We start from the raw sequence: 17,885 nt of genomic DNA, 5'->3' as shown, positions 1-17,885 counted from the left end.
TTAATATACCAACAAAATGGATACCAGTAAATAATGCCAAACTTTTTGCTATGCAAGTGAAGTTCGTCATCATTCTTCAGATAGAACTCTCAACCAGGAAAGAATGTTATAACTAATGAAGTCACAACAGTTTATACCAGAGCTATGAAGTGATAGTTGAAGTATTTGTCTCCGACTTATACTCAGTTCTGTAATATCTGTATGTCTTCGAATTTCGAGTTGAATAATCTAAAGAAATTTTGCTAAAGAACTCTTTTATTTCATGTTAACATCAAATTGAACACTCATATACACTTCGAAAAGAGTACTCTGACCTAAACACAAATAAAGGAGAAATCACAAACCAAGCTCCACACGTCCACGCCATTTTCGAATTATTTTCCTTTCCGAAAACACCAATTTTTGCAAATTTTGGATATCGATTCTAGATCGTTGGCAATTGGCGGGATGTTGTTATTCTCTTCCATGCTACTAAATATCTAAAGAAGCTGAAGTTCGCCGTTTCAAAATGTATCTCTAGTTGTATAAAAATAATTATATTTTAATTGTTAAATATCTGTCAATTGTATTGAATAGTTTTATAATATTTTATTTATTTTCCCCCTTGCTCTGTTAAGCCTAGTTTGAATTCCACTTAGTATGATTGATCATAACTGTGACTGAATCTCGTTGATCGAGCTATCATTTTCTTCCTTCATGGATTGGTTGGTTATGAACTTGGTGATATAAACCTTAGACGACTTAACAATAAAAAGGCTCTATTGCAGCAGAAAGTCCGATTCCATTATCAGAGCTGCCAGTTCTTATTCAAAGCAACAGTTTAAACTATAAGGAAATGACTCAACAATGCTCATGATATCGCTGGAAAATGAAAACATGTTCTTTTTTTTTGTTCAAAGCTCCCTTTTTAATTACCCGAAACTGACAGCAACTCCGCTACCTTGTTCTTTCTGTTAACATTTAATTTCTGAACCACTGTTAAATTTTAATTTAATTTTTGCTTGAATAATGGGACATCATTTAATAGTATGATATGGAATACTGCAGGAAAAGATACTTTCACTAACTAAATGTTTCTTTTTTACTCATTACTTTATAAATTAATTTATTTATTTATGAAAGTAAACTCAAAAGAAAAATTTGATTCAATAGGGGATCAACTACTGTTTTTGGATCGTTTACAGTACCCACTTTCGCAGTTCCAATTTAATGATTTATAGTGAATGCCAATGATCTTGTCATGCACGTGATGCTTTCCCTAACCAAATGTTTTTACCCATAGGCAAAATGGGTCTTGGTTTGGTGTTCATGGTGTCCTCACTTTTCAACTGCAATAAACAAGAGTAACAGTAAACATATTAAACAGAGCACATGCGTTGCTATGACGACTGCGGCTACTTGATAATTTTTTTAGAATTCTTTTTTCACTTTTAACTTTGTTATGCATTAAGTTTATGAGTTTATTTTTAAGATATGGAACCAGAGAGATCACATAAATGCTTCTTGAGTTGTGAATAAAAAAGAATTTCATCATTTGAACGATCGTTTTGTTTTTATTGTTTTAATTAAGAATCAGAAATTCTAACCTACAGTTCAAACTAGATCCTTTTCAATACTAATTCAGGTGAATATCACAAATAAAGAGGGTCCAAACTGACTGACACGGTCCTAAAAGTTAGAGTTGAAGCAGGAAAAAATGATGCCAAGGCCTAAACGTGCCGAGGCAAAAAAAGCAAACGCCAAAGAATGCAGACGGAAATACCTTAAGCTTTAAACACAAACGGAAAAACGAAAGGATTCCGTTCACAAACGCAAGCATGAAGCCCGTCCCTCACAAAAGTACCGAAGTAGTTAAGAGAATTGAACCTTACCGAAGAGCGAATGGTGACTTTCCGAATCCCTTTCATGCAAATACGAGAACTGAGTGTTGATCATCAGTTAGAGATAAAAGGATCCATTGTCAACGTACCCAATAACTTGCACAAGACCGTAGACTGTCTTCAGCGCAATATAAATAATTCATTCACAATTCATGTAAAATTGAATAAAAGCCTAGCTTTCAAATCATATTTCATGTATGAACTCGTGAATCCGAAACGGGTGTATGATGCAGCTTACATTCTCCATCACACACCGTTGTACCAATCCGAAAATGTTAATATTGATCTCGATTGGTCGTTCAATGTCTATTCAGTCATCAAAATAATTTACACAGAATGTGTCTGAGCTGCATTTAAATATGTCTGCGAAAAAGTTTCTTTTATAAAAAAAAATTAGACAGCAACCAATTTGTCAATGGGTAACCTGTGATCGCCTTGAGGCGATCACAATTTTCTTCATTTTGTAGTGAATCGTATTTTTATTTTTTAACTAGGTTCATTTATTGATCATTACAGTTCCAAAATTTATCTGTAGTACAGCTTTTTTTTAAACTTTATTCATTACTTTATTAATTAATTTATTTATTTATGAAAGTAAACTCGAACGAAAAAATTACTTTAATTGAGGATCAACTACTGTTCTTGGATCGTCTACAGCACCCATTTTCGCAGTTCCAACATAATGACTTATTGTGAATGCCAATGATCTTGCCATGCACGTGAAATATTCGTCACTATTCTGCAAAAAATTTTCGCAGCCTGGAAAAACTGTAGCAAAAGGTTCTGATCCAATTTTTTGCATTGATTTACTAGTTCCGATCTTGTAACAAACTTTTAGTCCTGTAAAAATTAAAAATTAATTGGCATGCGATGCATTGTATATTTCCAATTATTAAATACAAAAAATATTCCAATTTTTGACGTTTCGTAAAATACAACATATTTAGTCACTCAGAAAATTAAATGCTTACAAAGAAACTTTTAATTTCCGCCATGCTATTTCATTTCACTAACGAACTCTCACACCGCCTGTACCACCTCTGGTAACATTTGGCTATGTTTAGTGACAAGAGTAATATATTTACCCCTTCTCAGAAATTTTATCTTGTTTAAGTGGATACGGGTCCCGCGTTCCAAAAGTAGCCCAGAGCAGTGGTTCCCAAATGGTGTTCCGGGAGAATTGCAGGAGTTCCGTTAGTTAGGGCTTGGGTTATTTGTTTTTTTAACAAGCAGTGACTTTTGAAACCTTTTATTATATTATATTTTATTATCATACTGCTAATGGCAACAGAGGAGCGACTACGACTGTGAAGTTAATACACCTCTCATATTCAGCATGTGGGGGCGGAGTTATCAACCATGCCAACCTGCATCTATCAAAAGGTACCTCTGATTGAATCAAGTTAGTATGTCTTATATACCAGTGAATTGATGTTTAATTTTCGTAGTGGTAGTTACGCCACAATACTCCCCCACCAGAATTTTATCAGGGATAAAATTCAATGGACGAATACCACTAGTTGCTGCACTTGTGAAAGACCGAGAGAGCTGCAATTAAGGTCACCGGGTTTTTGAGTGCCAAATGTGAGAGGTGTATTAACTTCACAGTCGTAGACGCTCCTGTGTTGCCATTAGCAGTCGAGTGTATGCAGGCAGCCGTGTTTAATCGAAACGAGACTGAGTAGCAACAGCGTGAGGAGGTTGATTATGTCGCAGTCACAAGTAGCAAGTCAACTGTTCAATGTTGATCATCCAACGAAGTAGGCATTACCAGACTGAAGTGGCCGTTACTGTTAAGATTTTTGAGAAGTGGGCGTCACTGCGTGTTCAATTCACTTCCGGGTCACCTATGTGGGGGAGGAGTTATCAACCATGCCAACCTTCATCTATCAAAAGGTACCTCGTGATTCAATCATGAGGTACCTTTTGATAGATGAAGGTTGACATTGTCGATAACTCCCCCCCCNGTCGATAACCCCCCCCCCCCCACAAATGCAATCAGTAATCCCTTATTTATTTAATACTTCAGTTGCCTGTATGAAAATATTTAAAATAAAATACTAATGAAAGCTAAAATATAATTTTTCATTATATACTAGCTGAATACCCGTTCTTCACAAGGGGTGAAAAAAGCATCAACTAATCAGTATTAAACATCACTACAAAGTTGTGCACAAAACTTTTAAACAAATACCGACATAAATAATAAAGTTGAAATGATTCTAATTTTTTTTTTAATAATTATTATTAGTTGTTGCCCTTCTCAGTCGCTCTATCCCCTCTCGAACGCTCTATCCCCTGAGTCATCGCGGCTCTGGTCAGCAACTTTAATTCTTTCAATTTATTATGTTTTGGGATTACGTCAGGATCTTTGACGGTACGATAAAGTTCTATATTTGAGCGTCTGTCCATCCATTTGTATTCCACTAAAAATATAGCTCTTAGTATCTACAGATTAAAAACTCCACGAGCGTTTTAATCTTTTTGTGCCAGTGTCCAAATTTCTGACGTGTGAGTCTCATAAGACTTCTATAAATTAATAGTTTAGTTTTCCGTAAAACCATCCATTGGTAATGGTGATTCTGTTCAGTATTTCAGGAGTGATATTGATGTTAATTATAACAAAATCTTAAGTGGCACAAACGCTTGTCATCTAAAGTTATGTCGCACAGGTAAGTTAAGAGAAACCTCAGTAGTTTTGCCTTCAAATAAAAGACTGTAATTTTGACCAACGGATGAGACTACTGTGTTCTGTTGAATAAAAATTAAAAATGAGCCTTCTTTGAGATGAATAAATATGAAGAAATAGAAATTATTATCCAGGGGTATAAATTTGAAGGTACTCTCCTGAACAGAATATTGACGCTATACTTTCTCAATTGCTGCTACCCTCCATGTTTTAGGATCGTGATAGCATATCTAATTTAATATAAGAACTTGACAATATAGTCACCATATCAAAAGTTATGTAGGTATTACGTATTTCATTTTGCACACCGTGCAGTTAAATAGCACCTAAAGTTCAGAAAAGGTCAAAATCCTTACCTTCAACAATGTCCCTCAGATCCTGTGGATCATCGTAATAATTAGGATTAATGATTGGTGGGTCATAAGGATTTGTGGAGTTTAATTTTACGTATCCTCTGCTTTTTGGCTGCAGATGCTGTGCAAAACACTGATAAAAAGGCCTATTTTCATAAGGTCCAAATATCTGTTGATATGCCTTCAAATGAAGATATAAATATTACTTTTAAACAAAATATTTGATTTCTCAATAACTTATAATTATTGAACAAAAAGTCAATTGTGCTGATATGGCAATATAATTATGTATTTGTTAAACTAAATTGCGTAATATTACACATTTAAAATTTAGCTTAAGAATGAAAAATTATAGAGTTTTGTTGCATTTTAAAAATAGCAAATTAAAGCATGAAATTGATAAAATATAATTTACATCATTAATATCGTATCTCAAATTTCATCGCACTGTAGGTTGAACTTAAATCTATTTAGTTAACTAACTCATTTTCTTATAATCCTATATTCTTATCTTTCTGTGCTATCGTTGTTTTAGTCTATATATTTCCATTAAATTATATATACTACGCGTAAATATACTTAAAATGGGTTTAGTCATAAGCAACTGGACTTAAAATTTTGATTCCAACAAATAATTAATTTATATGATTCATACATTTTAGTTACTTACCTTATTATAGCGTGAAAGTTTATTAAGGAATATAAATTTTTAATAAGTTGCTACACTTCGAATTTAACTTCCCATTTTCACTAACATATTTTCACTCCAGATATAAACTACTACGTCAAAACTCTTTAAAAAAATCATGAACAACAAAAAATGTAGGGATTAAATCTAGAGAGAGGAACTAGACGCAACACACATGCAAGCAATCAATTCATTCCTAGTGTTCTAGTGGCTCTAGTGTTCCATTGCAAACAAAAAAAACTGAAATTTTCAAGAAACTACTTCACGATATCCTTTATTTACAGTTCTTTAAGCAGAAAATTTGAATGTGTGCTTTATAGACATTTTCATCTGTGGACAATACCTTCTTTTTAAAATATACAGGATGTTCTTAATACATGTATATATAAAAGATATATGAAGTTTATCTGTATGTGTAATCACGAATAGCAGGTGAATAGAGCAGCGATTTTTATCATGTTTTTTCTTCAGCTTTTAAACAATCAACACTTTCCGGCGTTGTGTAGTTCAGTAGCAGTATCTAAAAAGCAAAATTTCTCTGCTAAAACCTATTATTACTGATTAAACTTTATTAATATCTTTAGAGTGGTATCACCGATAGGCACGGTATATTTGTTACAGATTGCTTATATATAATTTTTAAATCATTTTGCGATAATTTTCCTCCTTCTACGTTGAGTTGTTCACATGCAATATTGAAAACTTGTTTATTTGTTTTTTCATATTTTCAATTGTGTGCTGTTGTGGTTACAGCATCATAACAAAATGCTTCAAAATAGGAGAAACAAAAGCGTGGAAAAAAATGAAATACCCAGTTAAAACTGGCTAAGCTCATAATATAAATTCTGAAGGAATTAAAAACGCGTGCTAGAAACAAAAATGTCAACTAACATAAGTATTCAAAAACTAAATGATTATTATATTTGATCGTCACAGTGTTGGAAGCTGGTCACAGTTAACGAGTTAATAGCAGAAGGTGGTTAGTAAATCAAAATATTTTTAGAATTCTTATTGAAAATGTTGTCAAAAAAATTAAGTTAGGAGTCACAAATTTATCTTTAAACGAGGAAAAAACGAAAATGACACAGAAATCTGCCGTACCACCATTGAAGAAGATAAGAGAAGAAACACCAGATCCTGATAGATAAATTCAAAACACTCTGAGATGTTTTTACTAATCTCTTTTTAACTCTTCTTTGTTTTTTTTTCAGGCACTCAAACAGAATTCAAAATAACGATTTATAAGATTTTGATAACACTCTTGTTATACTATCTCTTAAATTCTTTCTTGGAACTTCTTTTGCCTTTTTTTCTTCACTTTTAACAAGGGATATCTAATATATATATATCTANTTATATATATATATATATATAATATAATATTAAGGGTGGTCACAACAGAACACCCCTCATGTGCTATTTATCAAATACTGCGTCTGCATGTGGACCACCGATTTAAAAAGTAAGACATACTTTTATGTGAACCCTCAATCAGGAGTAACAATTATCCTGACCATTAAGAAAGCTCATTAGAAATCCACTAATTTAGCAAGTAATTTTCTCGAATGTATACTAAATTATGCCACAAGGAAGATAAAGATACAAAAATCATTCCAATATAATTTCTTACCCCAGGGATCAAGACATCAGACAGAGCTTTGTTGATAACCGTAGAGCCAAGATTATAATAAAGTTGAAAGTTTGGAAAATCCTTTTCAGGTTTGGTACATGAACCTCTTAAAAATGCCATAGCAGTGACACTGAATGGTCCAGCCAAAACGCCTATAAATGTTATGTTTCGCATGAAATTTATGAAGCATGTTTGTATCAAATTGTTATTTTAAAAAATATTAAGTATTTTTTTTAAATAATTTAATAGTGTGTATTTAATAGTGTGTGCTAAACACAATTAATAAATTAATAAAGCTAAAATAATTCCAACTTTGTTTCACTTATTATTATTTTTTGTACTTTAGTAGGACTTTACATTATTAAATAAACGAAACATGTTTTTTTGGTGCTTATAACTTCAAAATAACGATTAACTTTTTTCAGTATCATTTGTCATTGTGCTGTCGCTCGAGGCAATTTTGTGATAGTCAAAACTTCCAAGTACCTATTAGAACTGCACCAATAAGCATAACACCAAATATGTTTATTGCCAAATTTAATTAACCATCCTTGACGTCAACCATTGTTTGAAAACTTTTCACGATTTCCTTAAAAAACTTGTACCCTTTCTCTATTAGTGTCTCTATTTAACAATAGCTTATTTTTTTATTTAAATTTTAGTACCTACTTCCGAAATTGATCAAGCATCATTGGCATCAATAATGGTGTAGAGAGCTTTTGCGTTTCTCTTAAACAAATAAGTACTGTTTCTACGTCTATTTGGCTTTTCGGTGGATTGTGTATTTCTCTTTTTCAAATACCATTGATTTCAAACTATTCAGTTTTATGGTAACACCTTAAGCATAACTCTAAACAGTCTAAACACGTAGTTTCAGATAGCTTTAGAAACGCTAGTTTGGTGACAAAGTGGTCTGTGCTACCACGTTTACAGTGTTCCTTGAGTTTCATGCATCGAACAAAAAAATTAATTAAACAGCTAAGAACAAGCACTCAACACTTTCTTTTAATGACAGTTGAAAGTTAGCGAACATCACTGATGCAATCTGTAAAATGTTTTTTTTTTTAATTGAATCGCTTGCAGTTTTAGTTTTATCAGAATATTCCATCTTTCAAACGTAGAAGAGACGTCTCTTCCAAACGAATTCTTTTTATTTTGCAAATTCTTTTTTAAAGGTTAGCATAAATTGCTATAGACATAAAGATAAACTCTTTATTTTATTACAAACATATACATTAAAATAGTCTACATCGAAACACATATTTACAAGGAATAACTAATTTGTCTGCTTTATCCGGGTAAAAGTGGGTATACACACGCATTATCGTGCGTAACACTCATTGGAATTGGAAGGTATGAAACAGCGGTTACATAATAAACAAAAAAGTGGGTTAATAGGGGATATAGTCCCCTCTTACAGTTATACAGGCCTGGCAGCGTGATTTCATACTTGAAATAAGGAAGTTTGTCATTTCCTGTAGTAATTGGCCTGTATTGTCGGGTGGCAATTCCTTAACTTCCGTCTCCAACGAGTGTTACGTACGATCATGCATTTTATGTACAATGTATCAATGTATGCACTTATCAAATTTTGCTAAAATCGGTCCAGTAGTTCTAGAGATAATCGGCCAGGACTGCAAAGTCTCTTAATTTCTTACGCCAGTGTATATCGGTTAGGTTCATTACTTGAAATATATGATTTTGCTTACCATTTACAAATTCCTGAAAGACATTAGTCTCAGTACTTGTCCCGGGTTTTAATGAGGGCAGCCTACAATTCTGCAGTGAGCTAAAACTGCTACATTTGTTATATGCAGTCCTACTGAGGATAGCCCTCGTTTTCTTGAGGATTAAGGACGCGGAAACGGAAGGTAATTGATAAGATGCGCCTTATTAGCCAAAAAACCATAATTTCAAGATTTTGCAAAGTAGATGGAGACACTGTATTGCTGGAAAGTTCGTCATGGACAAAAATACCGACCTATCTCGAAATACCGACTACCTGCAAATGGCAATAAATGGGTTTCTAAAATTTTTGAATATCGTCAGCCTCCGTATTGGTGGATAATGACTTATTAAGTTAAGTCTTCTCAGTGGACACTGCTCCCTCAGGAGATGCCTATACATAATGGGTATTGAATCTGATTCTTTGTGTCGAAGTTGCCCTCTTGAGAAGGAGACTTCACGACATATACTGTGTGATTGTGAGGTCTATTCTGCTAAAAGATTTGAGTATTTAAGGCATCACTACATTAAGGCCTGGGAACTACAAAACGTTCCTGTCAAGCTTTTATAGCTGAACATTTCAACTATAAAGCTTTCTTGTTAATCATGATTTAGGTTTTGGATACAATGGACCACAAATCAATGTGCCCCGCTCCTTGGAGCTGCCCAACCTCTTCGAAGGAGATAATTATCAAGCTTTCTTATAATAGCTCGGCAGCAGACTAGAATTAAAAAGAAATTTTTTCTAAACGTTAGATTTGATGAATGTAAATGTTTAAACATCACTGGCGGCTTCTTTATTTAGCAATATCTGTCGAATTGAATTACATTAACATTTAAACAGATTAAAAATATTACTTCTAATAAAACTAATATAATAATTTCTACCGAAATACTCCTTCAAATAAGTTATTGTGGGGGTGGAGTTACAGACCATGTCAACCGTCATCTATGAAAAGGTACCCCCTGTGTTGCCTCGTTGGGAGTACATANTTCGTCTGCAGTCTCTAAATTAGAGTCCAAAGCAAAATTCATGGTACATGAACAGTGGTCTTGCAAATTATGTCCTACAGGTAGGTCAGCTACGACAGGAATCTGAAAAAATTTGGTATTAGATGTTTCCTTTGAATTGCAATTTTACTGCAAAAGACTATACGAAAATAATTCAATAAGGAAGTTCAAGAGCACTGGTTCGAATCACAGTGATAGCTGATCAATACGAATTTAGCACCCGGCTCGCACCGACCACAATGCTGTAATATCCTCAGTGATAGACGGATTATGTGCTGCCATCAGTCCCCTTGTCGTCAGGATAACCGCTAAAGGTTTCCGTGATAAAGGTTTCCGCGAAAATCTCTAAATAACTCAAATGTTGATGGAACTAACGTTCGATCAAAAAGTCCTCCACGGAGGCAAATTTCTTCCAATACTTGATCCAAGAGTTCTCTTGTCTTCTAGATTGGGTGCAACATTTCAAGCCACCCGAGCTGAACATTGGTCATAAACTTAAAATTCAGTCAGCTGCAATGACGGTTATAAAATGCAAAATAAAATAAAGACATTCAATATTTTGAATACTCTAATTCTATATCAGGTTTTTGTTTTGACTTCATTTTATATGCATTTAAAAAAAAGTGTACTCTTAAGTCAGATTTATAATTTAAATGTGTACGGTACACTACGTAATAAAAAAAATTTCAATTAGTCAGTCAGACTTATTGGTTAAAACAGCTTATCATTGTTTAAATCCTAAACTTACTCCAAGTTTTGTAAGATCATTTTTTGGTCCTATTCCAGAGAGCATCAACAATTGAGGAGTTTTCACACTTCCAGCAGATACAATTACTTCTTTCTTTGCTTCTATTGCGTATATTTCTCCATTCACTTCAAATGAAACACCGACTGCTCTATTATTCTGGAGCAATATCTAGGAGAGAAAAGCAAGGCTTTAACTGGAAATAATTAAATTACTAGCAATTATGTCAAAGCAGTTTTGTGATTATTTCGAGAAAAATTTAAGACAGCAAAATAAAAAAAATTATAAACTCTTAAGCTGTAAAAACTTAATATGTTCTTTTAATAACTCTGTCGATTGTGAAGACGTTTTCTTAGACGATGAAAATGAAGTTTGCAAACGAAACCAGTAAAACTAAAATCACTTCCTCAGAAGTGTCCCAAAAATAATCAACAAGTTAAAAACTTATAGAAAAACAGTAGCAGCTGGAAACTTACAGTTTTTGAGGCATTTTACTAAGGAAATTAGATTTTTAAATCTCTTAAAATTTTACAAAGTTTGCCATCAGATGGCGCCATAGACTAGAAAACTATAAAGCAATGTTTTCTGTTGAATTTCAAAAAATTCATTTGAAATATTTCCTCGGGAGTAGGTTAATTTTGTTCTTCTATTACGCTAAGTTATTGCAGAAAGTAGTGGTTATTTCGAATACATTTTTTGGATGCTTTTACTTATCAGCAGCATCGGCCCTTGTAATTTACTTCAAGAGTTGAGGTGAAAAATTATTCCTGTGTACTAAGCGAAACACATCAAACTATGGGTGGTTGACCGTGAAAAGTTAAGCACAGATGGCGCTAGGAGATAAAATTCGGCGTAAGACATCCAAGTTACTGCTTCAGATTGATTTTTTTCGCTTAAGCTTGAAAAAGTGCTATTGTATTTGTAGTGTTTTCAATATAACGCTTTCTTTCAATTTAACTTTCAACAAATCAAACAGGAAAGGAATTCGGATGACTTCGTGAATTTGCTCTGGTGCTATCCAAAAAATAACAAACGGTTCTATTTTACACAAATATAACCAAATAAGGGATAACATTCAAAACATGGCAAGCCTTGAACATTATTTATGCTGTGATATTAATTTTCTTAAAATTCTTTTAGGCTCACGACCTAGTAGAATTTATAAATTAAGGAAAACTCTTATGAATGGCATAATTTTTCACGAGTAAATTTAAATTCAAATCCCAATAATAAAACTTCCTAGAATATTAAGCCTGTTCACATATTGCAGTGTAGGCATAATAAAAGCGAACGGATACACCTGAAGTTTTTTTTTTTAATTTCTTCCGGCTTTAGAAAGGTTTACTTTAGAAAGGTTACTATTGTTTACTTTCAGTCAATCTTCCACGTATTTCTATCTTCTTCCATTTTTCAATGACTGATTTTTCAAATCCCCTAGTTTATTTTGGGACATTCACCTACTTGTTAATCTATTTACCTTAGTTACGTAAGCATTTGTAAGAATATGTAAGTTTTTTCTGTGTTCTGCAGGCACCAAGTAAGCTTTTGCAGTATTCCACCTTTGCATGTTACGAAGAGACGCTTGAACTTCCACAAATCCTTAAAAAAAATCATGAAACAAGGATTATAATAAATACTTAAAATAGGCAGTTAACGTGTTGCATTTTGAAAAATATAATTATAAACTTTAATTGGGTGTTCTATGTATAACGCTTTTAGCATATATTTCGAGAATCGATATCAAAAATAAGCTTAAAGTATGTGGGTTGCAAATCAATATTTAAGTGAGGAAAAAAAAATATATCAAAACCTAACATGAAAAGAGCTATGATAGCAAGATAAAAAATATTTTTATATATTATTAAAATAATATTAAAATAATATTATTAAAATATATTTTCTATTCAAACTAGATTTTTTTGGTTTTCCTACATTTACCAGCCAAACCATCTGATAAAATATATTTAGCAATACTCAATATAATTTAAAAACTACAATATAGCTAAAATAGTAAATATTTCTCACTAATATGTTTAAAAATTATTATTTAATTATAGCAAACTTATCACGGAATACATAAAATCTTGGGGCTTTTTTTTGTCCAAGCTATAAACGTCCTAAAATTTTAAAGAAAGAGAGGCAATTAGTCAGTTAGGTTAAATTAGTCTATGTCAGAATACATTAAAGAATAAATGATTGTAAGATCCTTTGAGAAGAACAACTCTTTCATTAATATTAGTTAACACTAACTACGTATTTGATATCTTTTAAAAACACTTAAAATATTCAAATAAACATAAAACAAAATAGGTGTAATTAAAGCATGTATATTACCAACAAATTATTTTATATACAGGTAATGGAAAATTATAATTTAACAGCTTAACGTTATATATATACCAAATATATATAACGTTAATCTATATACCGGATATAAGCTATATACCTATATATATATACCGGATACACCAAACAGCTGGTATACAAATTGAGCAAACCCGCTGTTATATTTCCCTACCTCTCTTAGTTGGAAACATCAGTCTCCTCAGTCACGTGCTCGCTCTCATTCGGCAATTGTGGCAGAAAAAGAAAAGCGCCGTGTGACAATTCAGATGAGTTTTCTTTTTTCATAGAGAACTCATCTGAAATGTCACACAGCGCCTTTCTTTTGAGATTAAAAGTAATTTGAAATAAATTTAACGCTATTCTGTTTGACTTACCAGTTTGTTTCTCTGCATTAGGATCAACGATTTCGTACCCCATGCTTCTGGCAGCTTCAAATATCGGATCTTCAATAGTGGGATGGTAATTTGGAGATTCGACTGACATTGGTCCTCCAGTAGAATGGTATTCTGTTATACAGAGTGTGAAAGAAAAAAAACCAGGACAAACAATTTTTAATCTATCTTTATAATAATAAATAAATTAACGAAAAATAATAAAAATAAATAAATTAGAGAAATTTAACAAAACATGTTGACTTTTACCAATAAATATATTTAATTGGTTTCAAAGTGGCCGGCTTTTGCAGCAATACAGAAACACAAACACCCATTGAAATTTTCAGAAATAGGCAAGACCTTTAATCTACCTCATTCTTGCCGAAGTAATTGCTTTAACGAACGATTTCACACTGTTATTTTGACAGTGTGTAACAATTTTAAAACAGCAGATCTTTTCCTCGACACATCGTTGTACCATGTTTTAAGACAAAATCGAGGTCTACAGTTTAGGAACTTCCTATGCTCTATATTCTTGTGACTTTATATTCTGATTTTAAGTGTGAAACAACATTCTTTATACTAGGTTGCGAGTTAAACAAAATTTACCAATTGCAAAAGGACACGTCGGTAATAAATTGCTTTTTGCAAAAATTGAATACGTTGTAGAATACTAAAATGTAAGTAAGGGAGAAACTTAATTACTACTGTCTAGACAAAAAGGAAATTGTTCCAAAGATATTTTTTATGCAAATTCGAATAGTACCAAAATCAAGTCAACAGGACTCATAAATTGTAAAATAAGAAAATTTTATTTAGGATAATATGTATAGATACTGACACATGCACCCATTTATGAGTGGATATTTCGTAACTATATTAACTCGTAAAGCAATGTTTCGTTTTATAAATATTTAAATTTTTAAACATACAGTCTATATAACATATAAACTATTAATACGGTTAAATTCGTATTGATTTCATTCGATTTAAAGTAAAACATTTTTACAACAGCTCATTGTGACTGAGGGAACATCGAAGGTTAAGATTCCATAACTCAGTAAACGGGAATTTCAAACCGCCACCAGCTATCGCGCCACTGGGCTATCGCGGCTCTTTCACTCGATTTATAAATGAAATTCACATGATTGAAATAGTTTCGCATGAATTTTTTTGCACCTTTTAATTCTGTTAAAAATATATTTATTTTTTTACAATTTTTCAATATTCATTTTTTTTAAATAATTATTTTTACATGTGCTAAATAATTATTTATTTTCACAGATTATAAATAATGAGCTATTTTTACATCTTTTACATAATACTTATTTTTTTGCAATTTTAATAAATAATATTGCAGTGCCTATAACAAGCGAATTTATTCCAAATTAGGAAAACAATTCTCACAATGTCATGTTCACCCATAATATCTCGTCAAAGTGAAAGCAGTCAGGCTGTTCTAAAGATGAAAAACTATTTCTAAATAAGTCAAAATCGTTTAAGAATCTTAAAGAACGAAGTTCAAACATTTCATAGCAAAATTAAAATTATTAATGTTATTTCTCTGCTTTTGATCTATTTAATTTTGTTTTTTGTTTATTTAATTTTTTCATTTATTCTTTACAAAGCAATTAAATAAATTGAGTGATACCAGGTTCGTAATATCGAGAATCCCGTTCGTCTTCAAGCTTCAGAAAATACGGGAGTACTTCCTCGTAACTCCATCCTTTTGCTCCGTCCTCGGCCCAATCATCGAAGTTCTTCTTATTTCCTCTAATATTGATCATGGCATTTAAAAGACTTGAGCCACCTAGACCTGTTCCACTGGGCCAATATAAACTCTGTAAAGGATACCAAAAAAAATTATTTTTTGTCTGTAAGACAATGAATTATTACGAGGTTACGTTCGTAAAATTCAGTGAATGGTTTCTTAAAATAAAGACGAAAATAAACAAAATTCATTTACAGCAGAAAATATTCCCTATATACTTTTGATATTGTTTATAGAACTGCTGGAATCTGTCAGTATTTTCACCGAGGGTTATAGTTCTTCCTCCAAACGCTTTGAAGCGCGCAGGTATCGGGTTCAAATCCTTCCCTCCGTAAGCCTGGATGTATTTTTGTGCTGTTCTTCTCTAATTTATGATGTTTGTTCTTCTTTGATTTAAACCTCAGAAGTCAGAATATATGTATATAAAGTAACCGTGGTATCTTTAAAGATTTACCTGTAAAAGTTCTTCAACCATCCAGAAACATACCTTTTACACGCCGCTTCTACACCACTTCCGTCCATCATCCTCTCAAACACTAAAAAACTGGAAGTAAAATTTCTAAGCGAATACTTAAAAAACAAACTGTTACTCTTTTTCACTTATTTAGAAAAAATATTTCTGTTAGAGAATCTCTGCAAGTGATTTCGGTTATCGGAATATTAAATTGGAAACGGCAAGTTTCCACCTATCAGTTTCGAAATTTTACTCCAATTTTTTTTTTATAATTTTGGTACTGTTCTGTTCTGTAGTTCATTTACGTCGCACTAGATCTGCACAATGGGCTAGTGGACGGCCTGGGAAACATCCCTGAGGATGATCCGAAGACATGTAGTATCCTCTCTATTTCTTTTCACTTTACAAACAATATTGATCCCTAATAAAAAATAATTGTTTTTTTTTTACTTTATTTTTTTTTACTTTATCTTTGACACATATTCTAGAAGTATCATCTCTATTTCTTTTCACTTTACAATCAATATTAATACCTAATAAAAATAATTGTTTTTTTTTTACTTCATTTTTGACACGTATTCTACATATATATCATAAAGGTTGTTTTAATAGAAACACTCTGCATCAGCATAAATCAATAAAATTTAGTGAAAGAACATTGTAAGTTGCATTTTATTAAATAAATAGTAGGTATCTGTTTACAAAACTTAATTTATATAGGAAGAAAAAGTCATATTTAAATAACTATTAGAATACAATAATGTTCTACACTCAATATCAACCTATACACGTTCTGCGGCATGAAACACCGTAATTGTGCCATTTTACCCCGGATATTCAAAACTCTTGTAAGTCAAGAAGGGGAAATAGGGTTCATTCAAACTCATTGTGCTCTACCAAACAGTGCACTTCAACCGTCCACTGTAATGTTACTACTGACATGCTTAGAATTTATTTCTTGGCAAGATTGTCTGTGCAGCTACTAGACAAAACAAAAATGACCATGTCCGGAAATAAATGCTCCTTCGGTAGATGGGTATTTTATGTACCTCGCACTGGAGCAAAACAATGGGCTATTGGCAACGGTCTGGGAAACATCCCTGAGGAAGATCCGAAAACATGCCATCGCAATTTCGATCCTCTGCAGAGGGTCCTGCACGCGACCATCGCGACCTTCACGCTTCACGGTAGCAAAGTTGAACTAGGACCGACGCCTCGCAGCTTCGGTCCCTAAGCAGGCTGAACAAAGTGGTCACCCACCAGCTTGCTGTCCGCAACCAGTGATGCTTGACTTCGGTGTCCTACTGGGAACAGCGTCATTACGACCAGTCCACTGCGGGACGCTCGTTTGGTATTCAGCATGTATAGCATATAATTGAGCATGCATCTCTTGTAAAATTATAAACTGCATTCATCTATTACTTCATCTGTACTCATGATGTCCAAATAAGGATTACAATTGATCATTCTCCAACTTCTTCAAGATCTATACCTCTGTTATTGCTTTCATTGTTGTTTCTTTTTCACTTTGTATGGCTTTTTATGCAGTTTTCAATCTTTATGATTTACCATATCTGCACTAAACACTTATGTCAATAGTTTTGAGACACCCTATATGTTCTTCCACTAAACTTTTATATTATAGAAGCAAAACCTTTACTTACTCTATCTACTTGCAACCGAGCTGTGTTTTCTTGTGGTGTAGTTTTGTACATCCAATAAATGTCATCGAAATAGAAATTTCTTCCATATCCAGGTATATCATTTAACAAGGGCGCTACTTTTCCAGCCTCTAGTAAAAGCACATTGCAGCACGGTAGTTCGGATAAACGAGCTGCCACTGTAGATCCCGCTGATCCTCCACCTACTAAAAGAGGAAACAGCAATCAACAGTTTTAACTTAAACCTTTATTTTGTACACCATTTATTTGACCACCTTGCGGAAACCTTTTTAAAATCAATACGCATGTTCATACGAAATCGAAAATGATATCAGATTGTTATTGTCAGATTGTCTTTGACAATGTAGTCATGGCTCGCCTTTCATAACCAAACTAATAGTAAGGAGAGGTTTTGCGTAACTACCTCCCTTAATCAATATTTCTAGAATGGACAGCACATGATCCTTTTCTTTTGTGATGTAGCTTAGTTAACTCTTAAGCGAAATTATAGGCTAAATGTTAATACTTGTCTCAATTTCATTTAAAATCTAAAAAAAA

The 17,885-nt window shown here is 32.7% G+C and overlaps 1 protein-coding gene across 1 annotated transcript in view; it reads right to left on the bottom strand.

Annotated features, from left to right (window-relative positions):
• Positions 1-17,885, bottom strand: part of LOC107441012 (glucose dehydrogenase [FAD, quinone]-like) — a 42,687-nt gene that overhangs the window by 3,621 nt on the left and 21,181 nt on the right. Inside the window, exons 3-12 of the mRNA XM_071180400.1 lie at positions 17,331-17,533; positions 15,093-15,282; positions 13,442-13,573; positions 12,199-12,320; positions 10,725-10,892; positions 9,929-10,060; positions 9,236-9,242; positions 7,241-7,392; positions 4,926-5,103; positions 2,498-2,720 (exon numbers count right to left, since the gene is read on the bottom strand). Of these exons, the coding sequence (XP_071036501.1) occupies positions 2,498-2,720; positions 4,926-5,103; positions 7,241-7,392; positions 9,236-9,242; positions 9,929-10,060; positions 10,725-10,892; positions 12,199-12,320; positions 13,442-13,573; positions 15,093-15,282; positions 17,331-17,533 (1,507 nt within the window). The remainder of the gene's footprint in view (positions 1-2,497; positions 2,721-4,925; positions 5,104-7,240; positions 7,393-9,235; positions 9,243-9,928; positions 10,061-10,724; positions 10,893-12,198; positions 12,321-13,441; positions 13,574-15,092; positions 15,283-17,330; positions 17,534-17,885) is intronic.

This window comes from Parasteatoda tepidariorum, chromosome 4 (assembly GCF_043381705.1).
Source record: "Parasteatoda tepidariorum isolate YZ-2023 chromosome 4, CAS_Ptep_4.0, whole genome shotgun sequence".
NCBI lineage: Eukaryota > Metazoa > Arthropoda > Arachnida > Araneae > Theridiidae > Parasteatoda > Parasteatoda tepidariorum.
Note: the sequence above shows the minus strand (reverse complement) of the source record. Positions and strands in the feature narration are given on the sequence as shown.